Below are 24,379 nucleotides of genomic sequence, written 5' to 3' on the forward strand. Positions count from 1 at the left end.
AAGCAAACTTAAAAAATTAAGAAGCTAATGAAGAACTAAATGATGGTGATGATTTTTTCAGGTGCTGACAAAAAAGATAATTCTGCACAAGGCAGCTCTGAAAGTGTCAAAAGCGTCTTCTAATTTGATGTAAAGATAAGTAAATAGCAGTTCTACCTTTGTTTGGTTTTCAGATGTCAGTGCTGTGGACAGTGAAGGTGGTCGGCCTGGGCTTGGCTGCTCTCTCTCTGAGTTTGGAGCTGCTCGTGTGGCTCGTCCGTCGCCTCAGGCCTGGTAGAAGCCTCAACGAAGTGCTGTTTTTTCCCTCAGAATTAGCTTGTGTAGAGCACATGTTCACTCCTGCTTCGCCTCAGTAAGTGAAACATAAAGCACTCGAGTAAATGGAAGTTTTCGCAGTATTGCTGTATCACAGTTTTGTTGTTTTCATGGCCAAAAACTGCTCAGTCGACTTACTCGCAGTAAATGGATTTCATCAGCGCGTTGATCATCATTAATTCCCGCTGTTCCTAACTGAGCAGGAACAATCTGTTACACACTGGATCACCTCTCTGCATGAAATTAAACCCAAACTCAGCCTTTAATGAATAATTTACCCTCACATTTTGTTGTTTCCATGACACATAAAAAACACCAGGATGCTGAAGGAACACGTGGATAACACCGCTTTATCTTCTTTCTCCCCTAGTTCCTGTTTATGCGTGCTGCCTCACGGGGTCGAGACCTCTTTCTCCCGCCTTCTCCGCCACGTCCTGTCCGCCGCCTCCTCTCTGGACCTGTGTGTTTTTGCCTTTTCCAACATGGATCTGAGCAGAGCTGTGTTGATGCTGCACAGCAAGGGCGTCGCCGTCCGAATCCTCACCGACAAAGACTACAGCGCCATCACCGGCTCGCAGATCGGCGTCCTCCGCAAAGCCGGTGAGATCTGTTTATGTCTTGTTAGTGAAATTCACACACACTACTGTTCAAAAGTTTGTTGTGTTTTCCATTAAAAGTCAGGACTTTTATTCATCAAAAGAGTTGCAAAATGAATAGAAAATACAGTCAAGACATTGACAAGATTAGAAATAATGATTTTTATTCAAAATAATAGGGTTCTCAAGGGTTTTCTAATCATCCAATAGCCTTCTAACACCATTAGCAAACACAATGTACCATTAACACACTGGAAATGGGCCTCTATACACCTATGTACATATTCCATTAAAAACCAGACGTTTGCAGCTAGAATAGTCGTTAACCATATTAACAATGTATAGAGTGTGTTTATGATTCATTTAACGTTAGATTCATTGAAAAAAAGTGCTTTTCCTTCAAAATGTGAGGACATTTCTAAGTGAGCCTTATCTTTTGAACAGTAGTTTTTAGAGCTGCAACTAACGATTATTTTGGTAATCGATTAATCTGTCGATTATTTTCTCGATTAATCGATGAATCGTTCGGTCCATAAAATGTCAGAAAATGTTAAAAAAACGTTGATCAGTGTTTGTCAAACCTGGAACTGACGATGTTCTCGAATGTCTGGTTTTGCCCACAAATCGAAATTATTCAGTTTTAATGATTTCTTCGTTTATGTGGAGCAAAGAAGCAAAGAAAATATTCACATTTAAGAAGCTAAAACAATCAGAAATCTGGTTTTAATCATGAAAAAAGCTTCAAACCGATTATCGATTATCAAAATAGTTTCTCTCGTAGTTTTTAAGGGGCCCAGGAAGTAATATTATTGTTCAAGGGGACTCACCAACACCGTGGGGTTAATATGGACATGAAATGGACCTGAAATACGGGAAGGATGACTCGGGTCCTTCTCAACAAAAGGTGCTCACTCTGTGTTCTGGGACGACCACAGTCTCTGTCATTATGTCACTCAGGGTTGTTTAGTGGTGAAAGGAACAAAGAGAGTTCACGTGTCTGGGGTGAATGGAGTGGTGGTGCCACTGTGAGCCCTCAGATGATGATGATGATTCAGGGTCAGAGTCGTCATCCTCTGCGAGCACTGACGGATTTGGTGCCTGACTCGCGCTGTCTCGCTTTCAGCCCGCTCTGCATTCCATAAATTACAGCCGCAGTATATATTGTTAAGTGAGGATTAAGTAAGTAAGAAATTGGCAACCAGACAACACGTTTCATTAGGCAAAGTGTTTCTTTGTGTGTGTGTGTGTGTGTTCAAGCCTCGAGTGTAACTGTGCAGCCTGTAGGTACAACATCCTCTGTCCTTAACCTTTGACTAACACAGTGAGGATAAACACAGAAGCTCATGGGAAACACAGTCACAAGTGAGAGATGACTCGCCAATGACAGACAGAGGAGCGACAGATGTGTCTAACGTCGTAAAATCACACTGGTGCGAGTGGCGGCACATATGGTTGCTTTTTTGTGTTTTTGTCATTGTTCTGCTGCACTGAGTAATCTGGCACTCGAGCGCTGGGATTTTTTAGGCTTTGTTGGCACCCAGAGTCCAGAGTTTATTCATAAAACATTCCCATTAATTTTCATTAGAGTAAACCCAGCCGTGGAAATGCTCTCAAAGGATCAGTGTGTGTGTGAATGAGGGGGAACAATATTCAATATTAAAGTATGTTTTTGTTCAGCTTATAATGTAGGGTTTATGTCTCTACAGGAGCTCAGAATAGATAATATTTTCATTACTGTAGGAACGCTTTAATGGCACTTTTCCGCCACATGGTCCCGGTACGGCACGGCACGGCACAACTCGGCACGTTTTATTTGCTTTTCAAGTAGAGATATAGTACCTGGTACCTAGTACTTTTTTTTTTTGTAAGGCAAGGCAAGTTTATTTGTATAGCACCATTCTTACACAAGGCAATTCATAGTGCTTTACAGGCAGGAAATACATTTGAAATTAAAACACAATCAATTAAAAAAATCAAGTAAAGAAATTCAAACCACTTAAAACATCAAACAATTTAAAAATCAAGCAGAAATTAATGTAATTTAAAATCAAGCAGAAATGAATGTAATTTAAAATAATTTGAAATTTAAACACAATAAATTCAAAAATCAATTATGAAATTAAAACAATTTAAAACATTAAACAATTTAAGATCAACAATCAACAATTTAAAACATTAAACAACTTAAAATCAAGCAAAAAAAATGTTTATATACATTTTTTAATTATTAAAATCATTAAAAAGGAAAGTTTAAGTGGTTAAAATTGGTAATATTAGAAAGCTGCAGTAAACAATAATGTTTTTAACCATGTTTTTAAACAAGCTGACAGTTTGTGCGACTGTAGATCAATTAACTGACTTAAAAATCCCGCTAAATTTAACATCTAGCATATTATTTGTACATGTATGGATATGTAAACGTGTCTGGATGGAGTGTGTAGTGTGGTGAGTTTTAGAGAGTGTATCAGCGTTGTCCAATAAATGCCTTCTAGGCTTTGATTTTAAACTGTGTGTTTCGATCTTATTTTATCTGTAACCAAAACACCTGAAGGGGAAACGGGCTGAAATAAACACCAGGAGCCAGAGTTTCATTCAGAGCAGCAGGGCCTTTATTAAGTGGAATCAACAGCAACACAAACACACGCCACAGGCCGACGCTCTGGTGTCGTTTGCTGCATACGTCACTGAACACTGAGTGAGTCTGACTGATTATGTTTGCTACAGTCAAGGCATAATTTGACCTTTCATTAATCTCATTCAGACCCTGGATCTCCTTCGTGTTATAAACAGACTTAAAAACTTAAATGGAGGCTTTTAATAAAGGCATGAACTTAACCTTTCAAGATAAATTTGCATGTCTAATCTTTGTTTTATGCAAACTCAAATCAGCTTTTGTCCACTCTAACAAAAACTGTGTTAAACCTAGAGCTGCAACTAACGATTATTTTCGTAATCGATTAATCTGTCGATTATTTTCTCGATTAATAGATGAATCGGTTGGTCCAGAAAATGTCAGAAAATGTCAAAAAAAAAAAATGTCAAACCTGGAAATGACAATGTTCTTGAACTTCTTGTTTTGTTCTCAAACCAAAATGATTCAGTTTGAATGATTTATTTGTTTATGTGGAGCAAAGAAACCATTTAAGAAGCTGAAACAATCAGAAATCTTGTTTTAATCATGAAAAAAGCATTAATAATAGATTCTTCAATTAATCGTTTCAGCTCTAATGAAACCTATGCAAAGTGGTATTTATAAAGCGCATTTAAGTGTAATTTGAATGCAGATTTCCACTGATATTCTCGATGCACTGCCCAGAATTTCAGAGCAGGTGCTCTGCTTATAATATAACATCTCTCTCTCTATCTACTCTGCACTCCGCAGGCATCTGTGTGCGCTACGGCGTGGACACGGTGCACATGCATCACAAGTTTGCAGTGGTGGACGGCCGGCTGCTCATCACTGGCTCCCTCAACTGGACGCTGACGGCGGTGCAGAGCAACATGGAGAACCTCCTCATCACTGACATGCCCGAGCTGGTGCGGCCCTTCGTCGGGGAGTTCCACAGACTGTGGGCGCACAACGACCCGGCTCGGTTCCGCCAGAAACCCACCTCACGTTCAATAACTAAATAATAATAATAAGCCGTGTTTGCTTCGCCAGAACAATGGTTCCAGAGTTGATATTTTCTTGTTAGGAAGCCTGTGTGCTGCTTTAAGTTACGTTCATGTTTAAATCCTCTATTACTTTTATTTCTTTACGTTCAAAAACTCACTCTTTTTGAAGAAGAGCTGCAGTCGTTTGACCTCAGAGCCTTAGAAAAGGATAATGGTGTGTTTTGTTTTGTTAGTTGAGAGTGTTTAAATCAAAGTTTGTGTTTTTATATACAGGGTTTTCTTTTATTGAACTAAGGAGTAAAAGTTGAGTTTTAATGCCTTAAAACACACTTTGCAGTTTATCTCTTACAGACTCCAGTGACTGTAAACATCCCGGGTGTGCGTTTCCCTGCGGTTTCAGGAGCTACGTTTTGCTGAGCACCAATGAAAATTAAAGTTTTTGGACGGATCTGTTGCGTTGTTGCCCCCTCATGCCGCAGTTTCCTCCTGTCTTGCTCCAACACGATTTGCTGAGAAACAGAAAATGTCACGTAGCGCTGGCGTGCTGGTATTTGTCAGCGTGTGCAACAATACCACTCTTTGTGGTTAGCGAGTAGACTTGATCAGGTCGGGACATGATTAATGTGCCTGTGTGCATGACTCTGCATTGCTCACGGTCAGGCCACTGCTTGTTGATATAAAGACCATGACTGGATTTGTCAGACTCGCTTGCATCTGGATGTGAAGTGTACTAAATGGGGGGAATTTTAGACTTTGCAAATCAGCTGCTATATTTTATCCACGCTTCATGAGCGATCAATACGACTGCGGGGTCACGGGTTTGGATGATGCGTAAATGGTGCGTAAATCCTGCAGCGATCGACGCATTCTACAGCTGAAGAAGGGCTGGAGTGTAACTGTTGACGCTGCGTCAAGCTGACGGTGACGCGCAGGGTACGACCGGAAATGGGGTTATTTTTTTTAATTTAAATACATTTGGTCGTGCAGAGTGGATCACGTGTCCTGTCAATATGAAGAGAAACAAACACAGCAACAACTCTGGTGTTTGATTAAATATTTTTATATTCTCTTTTAGTCCAGCTTTGCTATTTATAAGACAAAATAAAACTAAGTTTTTCATTAGAAACTATTCCAAATGTAGCCAAGTATACTGCGTAAAAGAAATTGAGGATGAGAGGTGGCGACAACACAATCTCTTGGAGCGAGGCTCTTCTTATTTTGAAAGTCCACACCGGAAGTGTTGCATACATATATTGTGTGTAATTGACTCTTCTTTTTTTTTTTTTCTCCACCGTGGCTATCCCCAGTGACAGGCACATGCACAACAGCCTGGATCTCAGGGAATAGCAGCTTCCGACATCAGCGCACACCCATCCAGCGGCGGAAGGGACTGAAGAAGCGCACGGACTTCATCCAAGGTCAGTTACTCTTTTATTCCCTCTTGTTGTTGTTGTTGTTTTTGTTGTTGTTTTATCTTCTGTAAAGCAGTAGCCGCAGGGCGGGTTCTGAGGTTGTGTGAAGCGGTGACGCGTTAATGCAAAGTGGCAGCAGAGCGAGCGCTCGCTACTTTTCTAATTACATTGTGTCAACAAGTGTCCTGGCTGAGCCCACGTGACCTGGTTTTTATGAAGCGCACACTCACTTTTGCATCAAGTTAAACTTCCCCTGAGCAGTTTTACACCCTCACATCTACTGGTTTTCTTCTGCTGAAGTAAAAAAATCATTCATTTAAACTTACAGGCTTCATCTACACCCTTGTGCCTTTTGTTTATTGGTCACATCTAATGTTCAGACATGGATGTTGTTGGTGTTTGGCTGCGTTTGTGCTCACTTTCTTGGACTTGGAAGTGGTTGTGCTCACTCTCTGAAAGTGGAGAGGAGGGGAGGGGGGATGATGGCTCAGCTTCCTGGTGATGCAGAGGTTTGGATGGATGACAGGAGCCATGGCAAAGATGGATGAGTGTGTGTTGGAGTGGAGAGAGATAGAGAGAAGGGAGGCGAATAGGTCTGTGGGAGTGACAGTGAGTGAATGAATGGTCAGACGCATGATGGATGAAATATTCAAGGTTGGGAGGAAAGGATGGAGGGGAGTGGATCTATTGCCCCTCTCACCCACCGCTCATCGTCCACTGATCCCATAAGTTGTACAAATGTGCAGAGGGAGCAGTGGGTGAGTGATGGAGGAGGAGGAGGAGAGGAAAACGTGCATGAGCACGGTTCATATATCACAGAGGTGAACGTTGAGAGTGGAAAGTGGAACGACGCTCAGCTGGTGTTTAGATGATCAGCTGATTTCCTCTGATTGGTTAAATATGGTTGTAATGCTAAGCTTTTAGCTCAGTCAAGGATAGACTGGATTTCATGTATGTACAGACACTTAAAACAGGGTATCCGCGGGGTCTTAAAAAGTCTTAAATCCAATCATTTGAATTTAAGGCCTTTAAAATGTCTTAAATTCTCTTAAAATCTCATCAAAGGTCTTCAATACAATTTTGAAAGGTCTTAAAAATCTATCTATTAACGTGACTTTTATTTTAAACGTGCATAAACTTCAGTTTCGCTTTGAAATTTTTGGATTTTTGAGGATGCGATGACAGAACTGCACCGCGGAACTAAAGTCGAGCACCACTAGCTAGCGGGCTGTGCGCGCGCTGCGGCGTGTTACCGCTTAGCATAGCAGCGGAGAAAACTTAACGAAAGCCCACAGCTAACAGCTTTTCTACTTTTTTGGCAGTATGGATGTGAAATGGGTCTTAAATTGTATTCATTGTTGTCTTAAAAAAGTCTTAAAAAGTCTTAAATTTTACTTGTTGAAACCTGCAGAGACCCCGAAAAAGGGTTTTATTATTTTCCTGGGGGTCAAATGAGGTCAGCGATCTGTGCTTGTGGAGTCTCAAACATCCTCCTTCAACCTGACTGGATCAGATATCGTATTTATCTTTTTAAAAAACTGTCCCAGTTTCATGCAGAACTCTGAAAAAATAAAACTCACAGGTGGTTTAAAGTGGACTAAATGCAGCCACAGTACCAAAAAAAGCCTGGAATGACTATATCCTGTCCGTCACATCCACTGATGACCCCGCCCCCCCCTCAGTGCCACACCTACACTATATTTAACTCCAGCTAATTATTCTAAAGCTATTCCTCTTATAGAAAGATGACTAAAGCTTCAGTTTATACTCTGAAATCAGTAATGTGCCTTAAGATCTAATTTTAATGATAAATACAATGATTTGAGCTGTTTCTGTGAACATTGTTGTTTACAGTAACACACAAATAGCAGTTTAATGGTGACAACTTTTATTAAAAGTTGCTCAGAAAGCGTGAACTTTTTCTTTCGTCACATATTTGTTCATGCAGTGAAAGTTTTCTGATCTACGAAGGAGTCTAACCTTTAGTTTAATCTTTCAGGCTGTTGCATAATGCAGCGGGAAAAATACATTTTTAATGCGTCAACAGCTCAACTACTGCAACCAAATCAGGGAGGATGTGTGTTTTCTTCTCACGCTTTATCTGGTGTGTTTAGAAAGAAAAGAAAAACATTTTTCAAACTGAAATATTGTTATAATTAATCCCGCTGTTCTCATCGTTTCTTATCTGTGCAAATGTGATTCATCACTCGTAAATTGCCTTACATGTAAATGTAATCCCTTCTCACCGCGCTGTCTGCAGCGAGACAATAAAATAGGATTGTATCAATTTTAAATGGAAATAATACGGCGGGAGAATCGATATGTGCTGCAGTTATATCATCGATGTTGATATTGTGGCTGGAAAAAATCAATACAGGACGAAGAGGAAAACGCTGTTGTTATTCTGCGAATGTCCCACTTTCTCAAGGTGTTTTTTATTTTTTATACTGGATTGAGATCAGGTGACTTCACGACGTTAACAACGTCGCAGAAGCTCCTTCATTATTGTCCCTGCTGGTGAACTGTTGCCATACAGTCCAGTCCAATCCAACTTTATTTATAAAGCACTTTAAAAACAACAACAGCTGAAACAAAGCGCTGTGCATCAGAGATAAATAAATATATGTGACCTCATAGACCTCATAGAACGAACAATAAAACTATAAAAATACTATAGAAAAATATAAAAACAACACAACAAGTGACGCTCATGGTCGTCCACGGCGCTCCCGACAGGCTGTAACATTCCAGCCTGGATTGTTTGTTATCACTAAGTTTGTGTAAAAAAAAGAAAAACACACTATTACACCATCACCACCACCAGCAGCAGCAGCAGCAGCAGCAGCAGCCTGGGTTGTTGAGACGGGTTAGACAGGGTGGGTCTATTGATTCATGCTGCTGTTGAATCATGTTGCCGTCTGCAGCCTCAGCAAATATCCACACCTTCATTTTGACCAGAATATGTTTTTTCCTGTACTTTCTGTCCGTGTGTGTGTGTGTGTGAGACGAGTGGAATCAGATGTCCACCTGGTCCACATGGTTCCATCGTGTCGGTGTCGATCCGAGTTATTTCAGCCTCTCTCCGTCGGCTCTAAACCTCTGAGTGTCGCTCATCCGTGTCCTCAGAAGTGCTCCTCTCTGTTTTTATTATTTGCAAGTGAAATGTAAAGCACACAGTAGCAGGTTTGCCCAGTGGAGCACACGGAAGCCGATGTTTGCGTTAGGCTAATTGGACTGTTCCAGTTCCCAGTACCAGTCTTTAAAACAGGGGTAAGGTCATTTCAGGCCAAATGGAAGCGGTCTATATATCGCCGAGCAAGTAACAAAACGACAAACGGGTATTTGTTGACAGACTTCCCTCGCGAAATATGAGGCAGAGAAGGCGCCGCTGTCGTCTGTGTTTCTGCAACGATGTCGACGCCTTTAAGACACTTCCTCCAATCATCGTCCATCGACCCCCAGAGAAGCCGAGCTTCCCTGGAAGTGACGTTTTTGCCGAGTTTGTTCCAATCACCGTTAAGCTCAGTGACAAATTTAAACTATTCTGAAAACGCGCCACTGTCGTGTATGATTCTGTAACGGCGTCATTGAAAAACTGCTTCCGCGTTTCGGACACTTCCTCCAATCATCGTCCATTGACCCCCAGAGAGGCCGAGCTTCCCTGGAAGTGACGTTTTTGCCGCGTTTGTTCCAATCACCGTTGAGCTCAGTGGAAAAAAGACTATTCTGTGTTGTACCTATCGGACAGTTCCTCCAATCATCGTCCATTGACCCCCAGAGAAGACGAGCTTCCCTGGAAGTGACGTTTTTGCCGCATTTGTTCCAATCACCGTTGAGCTCAGTGACAAAAAAAAAACTATTCTGAGAAGGCATAGCTGTCGTGTATGATTCTGTAACGGCGTCATTGAAAAACTGCTTCCGCGTTTCGGACACTTCCTCCAATCATCGTCCATTGACCCCCAGAGAGGCCGAGCTTCCCTGGAAGTGACGTTTTTGCCGCGTTTGTTCCAATCACCGTTGAGCTCAGTGGAAAGTAGACTATTCTGTGTTGTACCTATCGGACAGTTCCTCCAATCATAGTCCATTGACCCCCAGAGAAGCCGAGCTTCCCTGGAAGTGACGTTTTTGCCGCATTTGTTCCAATCACCGTTGAGCTCAGTGACAAAAAAAACTATTCTGAGAAGGCATAGCTGTCGTGTATGATTCTGTAACGGCGTCGATGAAAAACTGCTTCCGCGTTTCGGACACTTCCTCCAATCATCGTCCATCGACCCCCAGAGAAGCTGAGCTTCCCTGGAAGTGATGTTTTTGCCGCATTTGTTCCAATCACTGTTGAGCTCAGTGATAAAAAAAACTATTCTGTGTTGTACCTATCGGACAGTTCCTCCAATCATAGTCCATTGACCCCCAGAGAAGCCGAGCTTCCCTGGAAGTGACGTTTTTGCCGCATTTGTTCCAATCACCGTTGAGCTCAGTGACAAAATAAAACTATTCTGAAAACACGCCACTGTCGTGTATGATTCTGTAACGGCGTCATTGAAAAACTGCTTCCGCGTTTCGGACACTTCCTCCAATCATCGTCCATTGACCCCCAGAGAGGCCGAGCTTCCCTGGAAGTGACGTTTTTGCCGCGTTTGTTCCAATCACCGTTGAGCTCAGTGGAAAGTAGACTATTCTGTGTTGTACCTATCGCACAGTTCCTCCAATCATAGTCCATTGACCCCCAGAGAAGCCGAGCTTCCCTGGAAGTGACGTTTTTGCCGCATTTGTTCCAATCACCGTTGAGCTCAGTGACAAAAAAAACTATTCTGAGAAGGCATAGCTGTCGTGTATGATTCTGTAACGGCGTCGATGAAAAACTGCTTCCGCGTTTCGGACACTTCCTCCAATCATCGTCCATCGACCCCCAGAGAAGCCGAGCTTCCCTGGAAGTGATGTTTTTGCCGCATTTGTTCCAATCACTGTTGAGCTCAGTGATAAAAAAAACTATTCTGTGTTGTACCTATCGGACAGTTCCTCCAATCATCGTCCATTGACCCCCAGAGAAGCCGAGCTTCCCTGGAAGTGATGTTTTTGCCGCATTTGTTCCAATCACCAATGAGCTCAGTGATTTAAAAAAAAAAAAAAAAACAATTCTGAGAAGGCGCCACTGTTGTGTATGTTTCTGCAACGGCATCAATGAAAAACTGCTTCCGCCTATCGGACAGTTCCTCCAATCATCGTCCTTTGACCCCCAGAGAAGCCGAGCTTCCCTGGAAGTGACGTTTTTGCCGCATTTTTTCCAATTCCTATTCTCTGTCGACCCATACCACATTTTAGAGGAAGCTGAGCTTCTCTTGGCATCTTAGAGCAATCGTCACTGGACTGTACCAAACAACACTCGCTTGTTCGTCCATCAGGTTGATGATGACCATGGCGTTTTATGGGTTTTGGTGGGTGTGCAGATGGCACAGGATCTTCTCCTGCTCGCACTGAGGACCACATCTTCCTGGACTGTTCTTCTCCAGGCAGCTCGGTCCTGGTCTAGATGTTCCCAGTGTTTGAGGTTGATATCAAAGCTCTTCAAAGAAGACTTCAGAGTGTCCTTGCAGTGCTTTTTTGGGTCCACCATATTTCAGTTTGGCCAAAGAAGACTTGTTTTGGTTTCATTCTGGTCACATGGCCAAGTCCATCTAAGCTGTGCCTTTGCAAGCAGGGTGTGGATGCATTTTTGGGCATTATTGGACCTTCTGAGGACTTCTGTCCTGACACTTGATCCTCAGGTGGAGGTGGTCCAGCTTCCTGACGCTATCAGACCGTCCAGGTCTCGCTCACGTACAGAAGGGTTGGTATTACCAGTCACGCAGACGTCCAAGTACTTCCCAAATAGGAGAACTTCTTCTTTTGGTTGTAGATAAAAGTAGTCTTGTGTTTTTGTCTTTTTCTCTCCTGCAGAGTGCTCTAACATGTTTTTTTCCGTTATCTGTGGACGCTTATATTTACTTTTCTCGCTGAACTGACTAATTATTAGAGAAATGTTGACAAAAAAAAACAGCTTTCCAGATGGTTTCCCTTGGCAACGTATTTAATTGAAAACTAAACAACCCAAAAAGAGATTAAATGAATTACAGAGAAGCAACAAATCCTTACAGTGGAGAAGCTGGAACCGAACGATTTTGCTGATAAGTCAAATAGCTCAGCCAAATAATTAATCAATAAATACCGAGCCCCTTTTTTTACTGGTTTCTGTTAGAGACTAACAACTCCTCTCCTCTCTAACAGATGGCGTCAGCCAGAGATTCGGGTACGAGCGCGGACCAGAAGGATGCGGCCGACCAGAACTTTGACTACATGTTCAAGCTGCTGATCATCGGCAACAGCAGCGTGGGCAAGACCTCCTTCCTGTTCCGCTACGCCGACAACTCCTTCACTTCAGCCTTCGTCAGCACAGTGGGCATCGATTTCAAAGTGAAAACCATCTACAGGAACGAGAAGAGGGTCAAGCTGCAGATCTGGGTGAGAAGCAGCACATGGCCGAGTAGAATCCGCACACTGATTTAATCACTTCTTACAGGAAAGTCAAGGCAATACAAATATGAATTAGCATCCATATTCAGACCTTTTAGTAGCCGAAAAACTTTCAGAGAATGAAAGATAAACTCTTTTTATCGCTAAAATAAGAACACAAGGTCTTTGTCTTTGTCTTGTAGTGAAAAGAATCTCAGAAAAACTCCCACGGATGATAAAGACTAAGGCAGACTGAGATATTTGTTCAGTGCAAACAAACAGAGTTACAGTCTGACCTCATTTAACTCCAGTTAACAAGACTGAAAAACCTGATTTCTATAGTTTTACATATACTTAAAGGCACCATATGTAAGAATGTGGCCGAAAACAGTTACTACATTCAAATTCAAAACACAGAGGTCTTTTTAGGTGTCATTTTCTGACGTAACTGACAACCCGTGGTTGCTCGGCAGCTGAGACTCTACTGGCTGCAATTACTGGTAGAATTTGAATGTAGTAACTGTTTTTGGCCACATTCTTACATACGGCGCCTTTAAACACGGTTAAGAGTCATTTTGAGCTCCTGTGGAAAATCTCTCCACGCTGCACAGCACAAATAAAAGAGTTCAGCCTTTAAAACGCTGCAGTCTCTTTATTTAACGTCGGCTGTGTGATGTAGTGCAGGCACTTTTAACGCGTCTGGCACAGGAGAGCTTTAAAAAAGAGCCCGGCTTCACCTGAAGGCGATGATTTTGAAAGCTTTTATTACACAAACGCACAGACACACACACACACAGACTGAGTGTTTAGCCTCACCTCTGACTGTACATGCTGCTGCCTGTCACGTCTGCGGCGCACACTCATTTCTCACCGGCGCGGCGTTAACGACAGTCGATGTTGTAACGTCGTTCCCCGGACGGCAGCAGCAGCAGCCTTCATGAAAGATGCATGTGCTTACGGCGCAGTCTGACTCCCAGGACCCATCTGTTACTGAACGTATATTAAAATAACACTTCTTCTTCTTCTTCCTTTCCTTTTTAAGTTTAATGCTTTAGCAGATGATACACTTGCTTAATTTTACAAGAGGAAGGCGCCAAGTCCAAGTTAAGTGTTATTGGCTGCTGTGCAACTTGAATGGGTTTCATGGGGGGCATTAAAACAAGTACAAGTGGTTTTATAACAACAGTGCTGCACCAACACCGAGACGCTGATAACCTCTCGTACTCGTACACTTCCTTACTGACGACATTTTTTTTAAATCGGGAAAAGCACATTTGAGCCTTTCAGATGTCAAAGTCGATGCAACTTTAATGCGCGTGCAACATCATTAGCATTTAATGTCCCATAACCATACATAAAGAGCATAAAGAAGAAACAGCATCACCGCACTATTATATTTGTCCCTTGGGGCTGAGCAGAAAACACACACACACACACACATTCTTGTACTTGCTGCATACTGAGGACTGGGTTGCTGACAAAGTGAGGACCAGCATTTCCACTTTATAAATCAACACAATAACAAATATCTACTTCATGAATGGCATCTATATAGAACTACTAGTTGCAGTACCATAAAATGTCTGCAGGTGGAGCCCCAGAGCAAAAACGGCTGGAAAACTTTTTCGATTTTTTTAAATGTTTGGTCTAAAATTTGACAAAAACATCATACTATACTATGTCATCCAAAATTTGAAAAGAAAAATTTGACCCAACATTTTTCGATTTTTTTTAATTGTTGGTCCAAAATTTGACAAAAAAATTTGATCCAAAATTCGACAAAAAAATTTGACACAAAATTTGATCCAAAATTTGACAAAAAAAATTGGTCCAAAATTTGACAAAAAAAAATTGGTAAATTTTGACAAAAAAATGTGGTCCAAAATTTTACAAAAAAAAAATTGGTCCAAAATTTGATCCAAAATTTGACAAAAAAAATTTGGTAAATTTTGACAAAAAAAAATTGGTCCAAAATTTGACAAAAAAATTTGATCCAAAATTTGACAAAAAAATTTGGTCCAAAATTTGACAAAAAAAATTTGGTAAATTTTGACAAAAAAATGTGGTCCAAAATTTGACAAAAAAAAATTGGTCCAAAATTTGACAAAAAAAATTGGTCCAAAATTTGACAAAAACATCATACCCTCACTGGTCCTCAGTATGCCGCAAGTACAAGAACACACACACACACACACACACACACCCTGGTGTATTTACAGGGCGTGGCAGCGTCAGCAGCAAATGTGCAAAGAGAGTTCATTAAACACCTCTGCGTCTCAGGACAGCAGGGCCGGCCCTAGCATCCATGGGGCCCTAAGCAAAATGTGATTTTGGGGCCCTCTGTTACTGTCAATAATAATGATTACTGATCACTCACACACCCACTATACTAAAGGTATTCTACTTATTCTACTACTGTCACGAATACGAATACACTCCCCCTACTGGCGATACAGAGAATCAATACATAAAACCATAAATAAAATATTAAGATATTAAGGTCTGAAAATATAAAACATTTCACAATCTTCAGGGGGGATTCAAAATACACTCCTGTAATACAAATATTTGACTTTTATATGTAAAAAACACAGCATTAAATAAAATAAATATCAAAAAAATATTTAAATAATAATGTAAATCAACAGAGGCACCTGGAACAAGGTCAGAAAACTGATTTATAAATAAAATATAAAGTTAAATAATCACATCTGACAACTATGTAAAAACTGTCAAAAAGCTTTGGTAAGCAACAGCAACCCAAACTTTATTTTCTTTTTTGAGTTAATTGCTCTTGGGGGCCCTCTGGTGGTCACTTGGCCCTAAGCAGCGGCTGCGTTCGCTTTTGCCTAGGGCCCGGCCCTGCAGAACAGCCATGTTTTCTTTTTCATTTAATTCCCAAACAAATGAAACAATTGCCTTAAATAAGCGCTTTTAAGTTGCAATTCCTTATTTCTCGTCCGCCAGTCGTCATCAGGTGACTTCATCTGTGTGTTTTGCAGGACACGGCCGGACAGGAGCGTTACCGCACCATCACCACCGCGTATTACCGAGGAGCCATGGGATTCCTGCTCATGTACGACATCACCAGCCAAGAGTCGTTCTGCGCCGTTCAGGACTGGTGAGCACAGCTGTGAATGTGTGTGTGTCGTCGCTGTAGATATCAGGGTCTCTGCGGGTTTCAACAAGTCAAATTTAAGACTTTTTAAGACTTTTTTAAAGACCATAATGAACAAAATTTAAGACCCATTTCAAATCCATACTGGCAAAAAAGTACAAAAGACATGAAGGAAAATTGGAGCCCAGCACGCTAGCTAGTGGCGCTCGAGTGTTGTAGTTATGTCATCGCATCCTCAAAAATCGAAACATTTCAAAGCGAGACTGAAGTTAATGCATGTTTTAAATAAAAGTAACGATTTTTAAGACCTTTCAAGATTGTATTTAAGACCTTTAATGAGATTTTAAGACATTTTAAGGCCTTAAATTCAAATTATTGGATTTAAGACTTTTTAAGACCCCGCGGATACCCTGTAGATATGAAGATAAAGACGTTAATAATCTATTGAGTTATTAGTTTAGTTTAGTTTAGGGATTAGTAGAGTTGTAAAACTAGAATAATATTAATGATAATAGTCATTTTTAAGTGCTCAACAAGTGCATTATTCTATCTAATAAAAAGCAACAACCTTCCAGTGCAGTACAATTAAAAACCAGTGAAGAAAATCTAGATAAAAGTGTGTTTTTTAAGTGAAATTTATGGCGTTTTTTCCTCGGCTCGACGGTTTTTATGGCTTTCCATTACTGTAGCTCCTCCTCAAAGTGGGCGGAGTCACAGCGCGGCTGCATGAAAATGCCGCGACATGTTAACGCGTGGATAGAAAAGAAGATATTCATATAAAGAGTAAGTTGAGCATGAATCTGTACCTTAAAGGCGCCATATGTAAGAATGTGGCCAAAAACGGTTACTACACCCAAATTCAAAACACCGAGGTCTATTTAGGTTTGGTTTTCTGACGTAACTGGCAACCCGTGGTTGCTCGGTAGCTTGGACTCTACCGACTGCAATGATTGGTAGACGGCAGTAGGTGGCGCCACACACAATATTTTTTTTAATGTAAAAATATTTTGTCTGTACTGTTGTTGTTGGTGAGTTCAGTTTGTTATATGAACATTATTCCTGAGTCTCTGTGACATATTAGGAGGATTTAACGGCCATTTATCACATAACGCACCTTTATCCTTTCACGTGGTACCGTAGTATAGCAAAATTAGCTTTTTATTGACGTTTTAAAGACGAGAGAGCGGCTACAAAGAACACGTACCTGTGGTGTCGCCGTTTCCCAGGGCGACTCAGATCAAGACGTACTCGTGGGACAACGCTCAGGTCGTGCTGGTCGGCAACAAGCTGGACTTACAGGAGGACAGACAGGTGCCGACCGAGGACGCCCAGAGACTGGCTACAGAGCTGGGTTAGCATCTGCACACACACACACACACAAACACGTGGATGATTATAGCCGTACGTCGCTCTTTGTTTTACCGTCTCTGCCTCCTCAGGCTTCCAGTTCTTCGAGGCCAGCGCCAAAGACAGCATCAACGTCAAGGACGTCTTTGAGAAGCTGGTGGACATCATCTGCGACAAGATGAGCGACAGCGTCAACGGCGACGCCGCCGCCGCCGCCGCCACCGCCAAGGGGGAGGGGCTGAAGGACGCCACGCCCGACCAGAGCGGCTGCTCGTGCTGAGAGCTGACGGCGATGCAAAATCATTGACTCTCTCACACACACACACACACACACGATTAATTGCCAAAAAAACCTGTCATTGTGAAGTTACTGCAACACGAATGCTTGATTCTCCTCGTTTCTGTCGGCGTCTCCAGTGCTTCCTCGTGGTTTGAGTGCGACTGTTACAGAGGTGCCTTCTGCCCCCCCCCCCACACACCCCCCACCCCCCACCCCCCAGGTGAGTGAGTGAACGAGTGAGTGAATGAACGAGTGAACACCTGCTGCAGAGGAGGAAGGACGTGCACAAAAAGGGCATGAACCAAAAATCAGCATGGCATGACAATCGCTGCGATTGACAATAGTGTCTTGCTGCCCCCTTGTGGGCGCCACGTAGAAACGCTTCACCCTGACTGACTAACTCTGACCCACACTTCACCGTGACAGTTACATCAGTTTATACATGGTAATATAATGAAAGGTCCTGGTCTCTGTGTTTGAATCAGTGTTTTAGAGGGATGATGTTGTTGTTTTACTTTAATTTATACTTTTTTTTTGTACATTTTTTTTTTCATTTTGTCACTCTATAAAAGTTTAAATTAAAAAGACTTGGATCAATTACGCGTGCCGTTGGTTTTCATTGACGTCGGTGATTAATCACCATAAATTATTCATTTTATTCCCAAAGAGGTTTTTTCTTTTTTTTTTTCCTATCTAATAGCAAATGAAATATTCAGCGCAGTTTATATTTATGTTCAACTGTTCAATTAATTCATTCTTTTGTGTTTGTGTTTGTGTTTGTTTTTATCATCACAATTTTATTCTCATCGTGGGCCGTTTGGAAACTTCGGTGTCGTAAAAAGTTTCTATTTTTGAAGGGACTTTGGACGCGGGAAACGTCACGTTCTCTGAAAACAAGGTCAGCGACGTCAGGTATGAACTCCCTTTTTCCCCTGTGTGTGTGTGTGTGTGTGTGTGTGTGTGTGTGTGTGTGTGTGTGAAGATAAAAGGGCATGCGAGAGCCTCGCTGAACACACACTCCTGATCGATCAGACCTCGGACGGACGTCACCGCAGCACAGGTACGATCCTCGTGGGTTTTTAACACCATTTTTTTTCAATTAAAAATACTACGAAATAGGAATTAACGTCATTTAAATTCGATTTATAGCAAATAATTAAACTTTTAATTATGATCCAGCGACACAATGTTCTCCCTGTATGAGTTCATACAGGAAAGCAGAGTTATTTTGTTATCAGAGATTTGTCTTTTAATGTAAAATAAAACTTTTAACAGTTTAGTATAACTGCTAATAACACACTGAATAAACTGAGTATTGTTCATATTTTCTTTAACATCATTATACAGCTGACTTTAAAGTTGTGGCTCATCCTGAGCGACTTTAAACATGTGATGTAATGGGTTAAATTCAAGTAAAATAAGTTCTATTCAGACAAACATCATGAAAGGATTTGCTGAATATATATATATATATATATATATATGTATGTATATACATATATATATTTTACGGCCTTCTGGAAACTGAGGTAACTGTTGCCAAGTAGGCCCTGATGTCTGTTATCATCAAAGCTGCAATAAGGAAGAAAAAGATCAATAACTATAAAACTGACCTGTGAGATGGAAATAAAGTTGAGGTGTGTGTGTGTGTGTGTTCTTGTACTTGCGGCATACTGAGGACCAGTGCGGGGTTTTTTAACCAACAAAGTGAGGTCATTTTTACAAAATGAGGACATTTTGACTTTGTTTTCATTGAAAAAAATCACTTCCTGAGGTTGTAAACATGCTATACTATATGTTTTTTAACACAGCTCCTCAATTTGGTACAAAACCCAGCCATTTTCTAGCCCTGGTGTTTCACACATGTTTTGCTCTGGGGCTCCACCTGCAGACATTTAATTGTACTGCACCCAGTAGTTCTTTATAGATTCATGAAGCGTATTAAGTGTCTATTTTACAGTGTATTTAGCAGTTTTTTTAAGAGTTTATTTTCCGGGTATTTACATTTTATTTTTCAATGTATTTTACAGTTTATGTACTGTGTATTTACAGTCTATTTTACAGTGTATATACCATTTTTTTTTTACAGTTTATTTACCGTGTATTTACCATTCATTGTTCAGTGTATTTTACAGTTTATTTACCATGTGTTTACAGTCTATTTTACAGTGTATTTACCGTTTTTTTTACAGTTCATTTTCCGTTTATTTACCATGTACAGTGTATATACCTTTTTTTTTTTTTACAGTTTATTTACCGGGTATTTACAGTTTATTTTTCAGTGTATTTTACAGTTTATTTACCGTGTATTTACAGTGTATTTACCGTGTATTTACCGTGTATTTACAGTCTATTTTATACTGTATTTAAAGTGTATTGTCACTCTCAAACTGTTCATGAGTCCAGTGAAGATATTTGTAATTGTGTTGCAATTTACAAAGTGGAAATGCTGGTCCTCTACTTTGTCAGCACTACCCGGTCCTCAGTATGCGGCAAGTACAAGAATGTGTGTGTGTGTGCGTGCGTGCGTGCGCGTGTGTGTGTGTGTGTGTTTTATGGTTGTGAGCTCATGGCTTTACTATCAATGATAAACTCATCACAGCACACACACACACACACACTCTTATAGACTGTAGAGCAGATATACCTCATACACACACACAGACAAAGACGTATTTTATGTCTTTTTCACAGAGATAACAGAGCGTACAATCAATGCTATAATAAAACACACGCAAACAGCTTTACGTTGAAGAGAGAGAGAGAGAGAGAGAGAGAGAGCGCGGGTTCACGGCTGCAGGAAGTGAATTAGTTGAATGTATTTCAGATGAGTGTGTGAGCAGTTTGCTGTGGTTAATGTGTAACCAGAGCAAATGCCGTTCAACCCATGTTTGGTGCTTTGTTTGTGGAGAATAAAAAAAGAAATGATGGTGGAACATGATCCATGAGCAATGTTGGACTCATTATACACCTGATTGGTTTCCTGTTGAGCTGAACTAACCGTACACTTTAATTTATTCTTCTTTTTTTTTTTTACAGGAAGAGGAAGAAAAAACAAACCGCCAAGATGTGTTGCTCCGGCTTTCTCAAAATCATGATGTTTGTCTTCAACGGTGGCATCTTTGTGAGTTATTTACTGTAAAATGAGGATTATTTTCTCACAGATGGGAGAAACATTTCACAGAAATGGCCTTTAATAACTTTAACATCAGTTCTGAAACACACAGTGGTAGAGAGTAAAGTATTGTGTACACGTCCAACACGTAGATAAGAGGCTTTATTAACCCTCTGCTTCATATAAAACTATACAACTAGGTGGTGCTTTGTTTAGTTTAGCATAGAGAGAGACTGTAAACAGTGAGAATCTGACATGTGTGAATGTACCAAGACGTCATATCCATGGATGTAGAAAGCTGTAATCTCTCATTCAGTATTTATTCCTAAAATTCAAAAATGGGGTAAATTAAAAAAAAAAAAAAAGGTGGATAGAAAATGTTTAATTGTGGATAGGAAGAAAGTCATTGTGGATAGGAAGAAAGTCATTGTGGATATTGAGAAAGTCATTGTGGATAGGAAGAAAGTCATTGTGGATAGGAAAAATAACATTTTGGAAAGGAGGCAATTCATTGTGGATAGGAAGAATGTCATTGTGGATAGGAAGAAAGTCATTGTGGATAGGAAGAAAGTCATTATGGATAGGAAGAAAGTCATTGTGGATAGGAAGAAAGTCATTATGGATAGGGAGAAAGTCATTCTGGATAGGAAGAAAGTCATTGTGGATAGGAAGAAAGTCATTGTGGATAGGAAGAAAGTCACTGTGGATAGGAAGAATGTCATTGTGGATAGGAAGAATGTCATTGTGGATAGGAAGAAAGTCATTGTGGATAGGAAGAAAGTCATTGTGGATAGGAAGAAAGTCATTTTGGATAGGAAGAAAGTCATTGTGGATAGGAAGAAAGTCGTCGTGGATAGGAAGAATGTCATTGTGGATAGGAAGAATGTCATTGTGGATAGGAAGAAAGTCGTCGTGGATAGGAAGAATGTCATTGTGGATAGGAAGAATGTCATTGTGGATAGGAAGAAAGTCATTGTGGATAGGTAGAATGTCGTTGTGTATAGGAAGAATGTCATTGTGGATAGGAAGAAAGTCATTGTGGATAGGAAGAATGTCATTATGTATAGGAAGAAAGTCATTGTGGATAGGAAGAAAGTCATTGTGGATAGGTAGAATGTCGTTGTGGATGGGAAGAATGTCATTCTGGATAGGAAGAATGTCATTGTGGATAGGAAGAAAGTCGTCGTGGATAGGAAGAATGTCATTGTGGATAGGAAGAATGTCATTGTGGATAGGAAGAAAGTCATTGTGGATAGGAAGAAAGTCATTGTGAATAGGAAGAATGTCATTGTGGATAGGAAGAATGTCATTGTGGATAGGAAGAATGTCATTGTGGATAGGAAGAAAGTCGTCGTGGATAGGAAGAATGTCATTGTGGATAGGAAGAATGTCATTGTGGATAGGTAGAAAGTCATTGTGAATAGGAAGAATGTCATTGTGAATAGGAAGATTGTCATTGTGGATAGGAATAAAGTAATTGTGGATAGGAAGAATGTCATTATGGAAAGAAAGAATGTCATTGTGGATAGGAAGAATGTCATTGTGGATAGGAAGAAAGTCATTGTGGATAGGAAGAAAGTCACCGTGGATAGGAAGAATGTCATTGTGAATAGGAAGAATGTCATTGTGAATAGGAAGATTGTCATTGTGGATAGGAATAAAGTAATTGTGGATAGGAAGAATGTCATTATGGAAAGAAAGAATGTCATTGTGGATAGGAAGAATGTCATTGTGGATAGGAAGAAAGTCATTGTGGATAGGAAGAAAGTCACCGTGGATAGGAAGAATGTCATCTTGGATATTAAGAAAGTCATTGTGGATAGGAAGAATTGAATTACAGATATCTGTAATATATATCCAGTCAAGCTATTAAATGTTAAAACGTCTTGCCGTAGTCTCTACTTACTCACCTGTCTTTCTCTTCCTTCCTCTGCTCATCCTACAGTTGGCAGGTGCAGCCATCATGGGTGTGGGCATATGGGTGAAAGTGGACAGCAACTCTCTGTTTGGTTTACTGGACAAAGTGAATAACGTCCCGCCACAGCTGTCACAGCTGGTCTACGTCAGCTACCTGCTCATCGGCGTGGGCGCCGTGCTGCTGGTCATCGGTTTCCTGGGCTGCTGTGGAGCGATGAGGGAGAGCAGGTGCATGCTGCTGACGGTGAGAGACCTTTGATCGGCCTGGATGGAGACGGTTCTCCGTCGTCCAGGTCATAGTCATCTTCAGTATTTAGCCACTAGACTTGTTTGAGTTAAGGTTGAAGACGTTCTATAGGCTCTTTCTCTCTCAGGTGATCCCGACAACCCTCTTACATATGGGGTGTAAATAAAAGTCACTTTTTTGCACATGTACGACAATATTAGTTAACTTAGAAATGCATTAAGTAGTCAAATCTAAATATTAAACGTTACACCTTAGATTTTGATTTAGCATTTAGATTTAACATTTAGATTTAGCATTTAGCATTTAGCATTTAGCATTTAGATTTAGATTTAACATTTATATTTAGATTAAGACGTAGCATTTAGCATTAAGATTTAGCATTTCGATTTCGATTTAGCATAAAGCTTTGGATTTAGCATTTCGATATAGCATTTCGATTTAGACGTTACACCTTAGATTTTTAGATTTTGATTTAGCATTTAGATTTAACATTTTAGATTAATATTTAGATTTAGCATTTAGATTTAGCATTTAGCATTTATGCTTATATTGAGATTTAGATTTAACATTTAGATTTAGATTTAGCATTTATGCTTATATTGAGATTTAGATTTAACATTTAGATTTAGATTTAACATTTAGATTTAGATTTAGCATTTAGCAAATAGTATTACAGATGTAGAGGAAAGCACGCACATACATAGCAATGATTTGTTATTGATTTATCATTAAATCAGCAGCAGCTGCTCACAGTGACTCTGTGTTTTATTCTGTGTTTTAAAATGAAGCGTTTGAGTGGTGACTGAAGACATTTCCCCTCATTCTCTTTTCCTCTGGCCCTCAGTTCTTCTGCATTGTGCTGATCATCTTCCTGGTTGAAGTTGCTGGAGCTGTGGTGCTGCTCGTCTTCCGCAATGTGGTAAGTGGCTCTTCACTGGAAACAACAACAACAACAACAATGGTGAGATTCAAATATCACATCCATGTTTTTTTTCCTCCTCCTCCTCAGGCTGAGGATCTTCTCAAAGAGCTTGAGGACGACGTAAGAACAAGCCTTCAGGACGAGTATGGAAAGGAAGGTCAGGAGGGTTTGACGTCGCTGTGGAACACCACCATGGAGGAGGTACTGTCATATACTGTCATCTACTGTCATGATGTGTTTGACTGAACTTTTCTCTGGATTTCTCTATGTATAACGGTTTTGTTTGTTTGTTTTTCTAGTTTAAATGCTGTGGATTTAACAACTACACAGACTTCGATGGTTCCCCCTTTAACGACAAAGGTCTCTATCCGACCATGTGCTGCAACGGCACGGAGAAAACGTGTAGCGAATACCACGCGGGAATCTCGGTAAGTTGACTTTATTTTAAACCTTTTTAACTTTAAACTCTTTTTTTGTGAGGATTTCTAAACTAAAACTAAAACTTGCTGTGTTGTTTTTTTTCCTTCCAGAAAGTTGAAGGCTGCTACCACAAACTGCTGGAGTGGATAGAAAGTAATGCTACCATCATCGCAGCGGTCGCTCTTGGAATTGTTGCTCTTGAGGTACATACTATGATATATATATAATAACATATATATATATGAGAAAAGAGCGCAAGAGTTTGAAACATCATAAAAAAAATGTTTTAAAAACAGACTGATATTCAAATACTGGCAGCAAGAATGAAGAATGTGGGTCATGAACAGAGTTAAACTAAACTAAAACTAATGGAAAATGTGCTTAGTTTTCGTCTTTGAAAATTAATTTCACACATAATCCTTTTGGGTTCATATGAAGTGTATTTATTTTTGAATTGTTATATTTGAGACACAATATTATTATTATTATTATTATTATTATTATTACGACCTTTTTGAATCTTGCACCTGGCAAAAATGAACAGAACACTAAAACTAATAAAAACTATACTAAGCATTAAAAAGAAAAG

General features: G+C 40.3%; 3 protein-coding genes across 3 annotated transcripts in view; all 3 read left to right on the forward strand.

The window, feature by feature from the left end:
• Positions 1 to 173: 173 nt before the first annotated feature.
• pld6 (phospholipase D family, member 6) lies at positions 174 to 11,465 on the forward strand (the record flags this gene model as incomplete). The annotated part of the gene is made up of 5 exons (XM_083909659.1): positions 174 to 352; positions 686 to 915; positions 4,294 to 4,527; positions 5,834 to 5,944; positions 11,383 to 11,465. 5 exons carry the CDS (start codon positions 174 to 176, stop codon positions 11,463 to 11,465), a joined length of 837 nt encoding a protein of 278 aa, XP_083765785.1.
• Positions 11,466 to 12,199: 734 nt separating this feature from the next.
• On the forward strand, positions 12,200 to 17,169 carry LOC310943964 (ras-related protein Rab-3D-like; the record flags this gene model as incomplete). Its single annotated transcript, XM_083909660.1, has 4 exons — positions 12,200 to 12,433; positions 15,427 to 15,545; positions 16,769 to 16,893; positions 16,982 to 17,169. The coding sequence occupies 4 exons, from the start codon at positions 12,200 to 12,202 to the stop codon at positions 17,167 to 17,169; spliced, it is 666 nt and encodes a 221-aa protein (XP_083765786.1).
• A 3,067-nt stretch (positions 17,170 to 20,236) lies between these two features.
• The window catches only part of LOC310943797 (tetraspanin-1-like), a gene marked incomplete at both ends in the record, with an annotated part of 5,157 nt that continues 1,014 nt past the window's right edge, over positions 20,237 to 24,379 (forward strand). Inside the window, 6 exons of the mRNA XM_083909458.1 lie at positions 20,237 to 20,293; positions 22,230 to 22,445; positions 23,293 to 23,367; positions 23,458 to 23,571; positions 23,670 to 23,798; positions 23,901 to 23,993. Coding sequence (XP_083765584.1) covers positions 20,237 to 20,293; positions 22,230 to 22,445; positions 23,293 to 23,367; positions 23,458 to 23,571; positions 23,670 to 23,798; positions 23,901 to 23,993 — 684 coding nt within the window. The remainder of the gene's footprint in view (positions 20,294 to 22,229; positions 22,446 to 23,292; positions 23,368 to 23,457; positions 23,572 to 23,669; positions 23,799 to 23,900; positions 23,994 to 24,379) is intronic.

This window comes from Microchirus variegatus, assembly GCF_963457635.1.
Source record: "Microchirus variegatus genome assembly, chromosome: 23".
Taxonomy (NCBI): domain Eukaryota; kingdom Metazoa; phylum Chordata; class Actinopteri; order Pleuronectiformes; family Soleidae; genus Microchirus; species Microchirus variegatus.